Source organism: Nanorana parkeri, unplaced genomic scaffold (genome assembly GCF_000935625.1).
Source record: "Nanorana parkeri isolate BGI_ZX_2015 unplaced genomic scaffold, ASM93562v1 scaffold1554, whole genome shotgun sequence".
In the NCBI taxonomy this organism is placed as follows: domain Eukaryota; kingdom Metazoa; phylum Chordata; class Amphibia; order Anura; family Dicroglossidae; genus Nanorana; species Nanorana parkeri.
The window spans coordinates 339,849-342,699 of NW_017307822.1; the positions used below are offsets into that span (position 1 = coordinate 339,849).

Here is a 2,851-nt window from a genome sequence, read left to right on the forward strand (position 1 = left end):
TATTGAGAACTGCCAGAGGCCCCTCTCTTTTAGGTTTGGTGATTAAGGGCCCCATACAGAGTGTTGTAGGAGACCACACCCCCCTCTCCTAAAACTTGAAGATGAGGGTCCCCCACCCTGCATACTGGCAGGGGCCCCTACTCAGGCCTGCAAAGTGATGGCCCCTCATACTGAGCACTGCCAGAGGTCCCTCTTTTTTGGGGGTTTTGCAGTTGAGGGCAACAGAGTGTTGTCAGAGACTGCCCCCCCATCTCCTAAAACTTGAAGGTGAGGGTCTCCCAGACAGTATACTGTCAGGGGCCACTCAGGCCTGCAGAGTGAGGGCCTCTCATAAGGAGAACTACCAGGTGCCCCTCTTTTTTCAGGTTTGAAGGTTAAGGGCCCCATGGCCCCCTCCCCCTCTAAGCTATGGAGGAGGGTTCCCCACATTGCACACTGTCAGGGGCCCCTCCCGATCCCCAAGCCTGCATAGCAAGGGCCCCCATATTAGGCACCACAAGAGGACCTCTTTTTTTTCCAGACTAGAAGGTTAAGGGCCCTTCTTCTATAAGCTTTGGGGGCAGATTCCCCACATTGCAGGAGCCCCTCCCCTTGAGGGCCCTCACATTAAGCACTACTAGAGAACCTCCTTTTTCAGGGCTGAAGGTTAAGGGCCCCGTGGCCCCCTCCTCTTTTAGGCTGTGGGTGAGGGCTTCCCACAATGCAGGGGGCCCCTCCTTATCCTCAGGCCTACTGGGCGAGGGTTCACTGTACTGTATACTACATGGGGCCCCTTCCCTTTAGGCCTACTAGGTAAGGCCCCTCTGTTTACAAACACTGTGAGGGGGGCCCACCTCCTCCTCGGGCCTGTACCCAGCCGGCCGTGGTACTATTAGCGTCCCGCGCTCTTCCTTCAGCTGCCCTCCCCCGTCGCCTCCGCTTCCTCCCCCTTACCTGCACGTCCTCATTCCGCAACTCGTCGATGAGGACGGCGATAGGATACAGAGAATCGTCCCCGTCAGCTGCAGCCATTATCGCTTCTTCCTGCCAGCCGGAGAGTGTGGAGAAGGCGGGGACGGGGGCGCCGAAGCTGTCACGCAGGGGCGAACAGGCCACGCCCTCCTCCAGTGTGTTTATACAGCAACGCTTCCGGTGATCGATCAAAACTACGAACTTATCGAGTTGTGGAACTGGGAGGGGAAGGGAGGCGTCGGCTGGATACGGTTGCTAGGACTATGAGCAGATAGGGCGGGAGATTGGCGAAGCTGCGTCCGCCATTTTGAAAAAGGGATCGGCTGGGAGTTGAGCCAAGTGCAGAAACGCAATAAATTCATACTGTTCTGTATACTGTTATTATATTTTATAGAGTGAACGTTCGTTCTTTGTGGAAAACATAAAAAAGAACGTTATGAGTATATTTAATTTTCAGGAAGAATGTGATGTAATGCCACGTTATGGCCACTAGATAGAGCATAGAAGATAAAAACACAGATTCGCAGGGCGAGTTGCTCTGCGAATTGTTCATAGACACCAAAGAATTGTATCTGACCTCTAACCTTTTGCATCTCTTATTGACCCACTACAAGTCTGGGCAATTTTTTTATTCATGCACGCACAAGTTATAAATCAGAATTTTTGTCTAGAATTCTATATTTTCTAAAAACAGAGGACCTGTTGTTCTGTCCCCGCTACATGTTACCCTGTGGCTTGTATAGCTCCACATGCAGCCAAACCCTTCTATTCTGCAATAAGCCAGACTGGATGAAATCTTGAAGCTTTATTACCAAAACAGGGTGGGGAAACAGCGATGTTGCCTTAAGGGCAGTTAAAGTGACATTAAACCCTCAGATTTTTTAACATAAAACAATACTGTAATGTGTGCCTTACTGTAATCCATAGTTGTTTCCCTTCTCTTTGCTGCTCTTCCTTTTAAATCTGTATCTGTTCTCATGCTCTGCAGAACTTCTGTTTTGCAGCAGACTGCCTTGTCTCAGGAATCGATACACGGTGTCTGTGTGTAGGTTTGTATAGGCTTGTAACCTGAGCCAGCACTAGAGGAAGAGGCCCTGAGCTGAAAAGGGAAGTTCTCCCCAAGCATGAGAAGACATGAGGATTTAAAAGGAAGAGCGGCAAAGAGAAGGGAAACAACCATGGATTACAGTAAGGTACACATTACAGTATTGGTTTATGTTAAAAAATCTGAGGGTTTAATGTCACTTTAAGCTTTTCCTCCAAACATGTGCTCAGGATGGCACTGGATACCTTCTCTCCTTGGTTCCAAGATAGAGTCTGAGGTCTTAGAGTGCACCTGTTTCCTTCTTCTTGGGCTGGAGGTTGTTGGGAACTTCTTTTAAAAGCAAGGCAATCTAAGATCATTGTAAATCAAAGTGATTTCTCTCCAGCGCCATCTTGTGGCCAATTTTGTTATTGTAGGCAGTTAAACTAAATCATTTCCCTTTTGGGCAGCACACTCCCCGTCTGGTATCAATGGATACCACCAGTGGCGTAACTATAGCCATAGCAGCCCAGATGGCTGGTATGGGGCCTGTAGGTGGAAGGGGGCCCCACTAGGTTGTTTAGGCAACTTAAACATAGAACACATGAAGATAATACAGTACTATATCATTAAGGGTTGGAGTGGTTGCAGTTGACTGTAAAGTCTACAGTGTAAAGATGACTTCGGATGCAAAAGAGAAATGTTAAGATTTTGGCATTCTTACAGCTCAAAGAGAGGTCATCAGGGGGCCCCCATCACATTTTTCTATGGGCTCCATGATCTGTAGTTCCAGCCCTGGATACCACTATTTTGATTCTTAGGAGAAAATACCAAGACCAGTTCAGAAACTGGTCTAAGGGATGACTTTGTTTCTTC

At 48.5% G+C, this 2,851-nt stretch overlaps 1 protein-coding gene across 1 annotated transcript in view; it reads right to left on the reverse strand.

Annotated features, from left to right (window-relative positions):
* The window catches only part of LOC108798779 (serine/threonine-protein phosphatase 2A 65 kDa regulatory subunit A alpha isoform), a 31,497-nt gene extending 30,394 nt beyond the window's left edge, over positions 1–1,103 (reverse strand). Inside the window, exon 1 of the mRNA XM_018570561.1 lies at positions 934–1,103. Within this exon, the coding sequence (XP_018426063.1) occupies positions 934–1,011 (78 nt within the window). The 5' untranslated portion in view covers positions 1,012–1,103. The remainder of the gene's footprint in view (positions 1–933) is intronic.
* Positions 1,104–2,851: the final 1,748 nt, after the last annotated feature.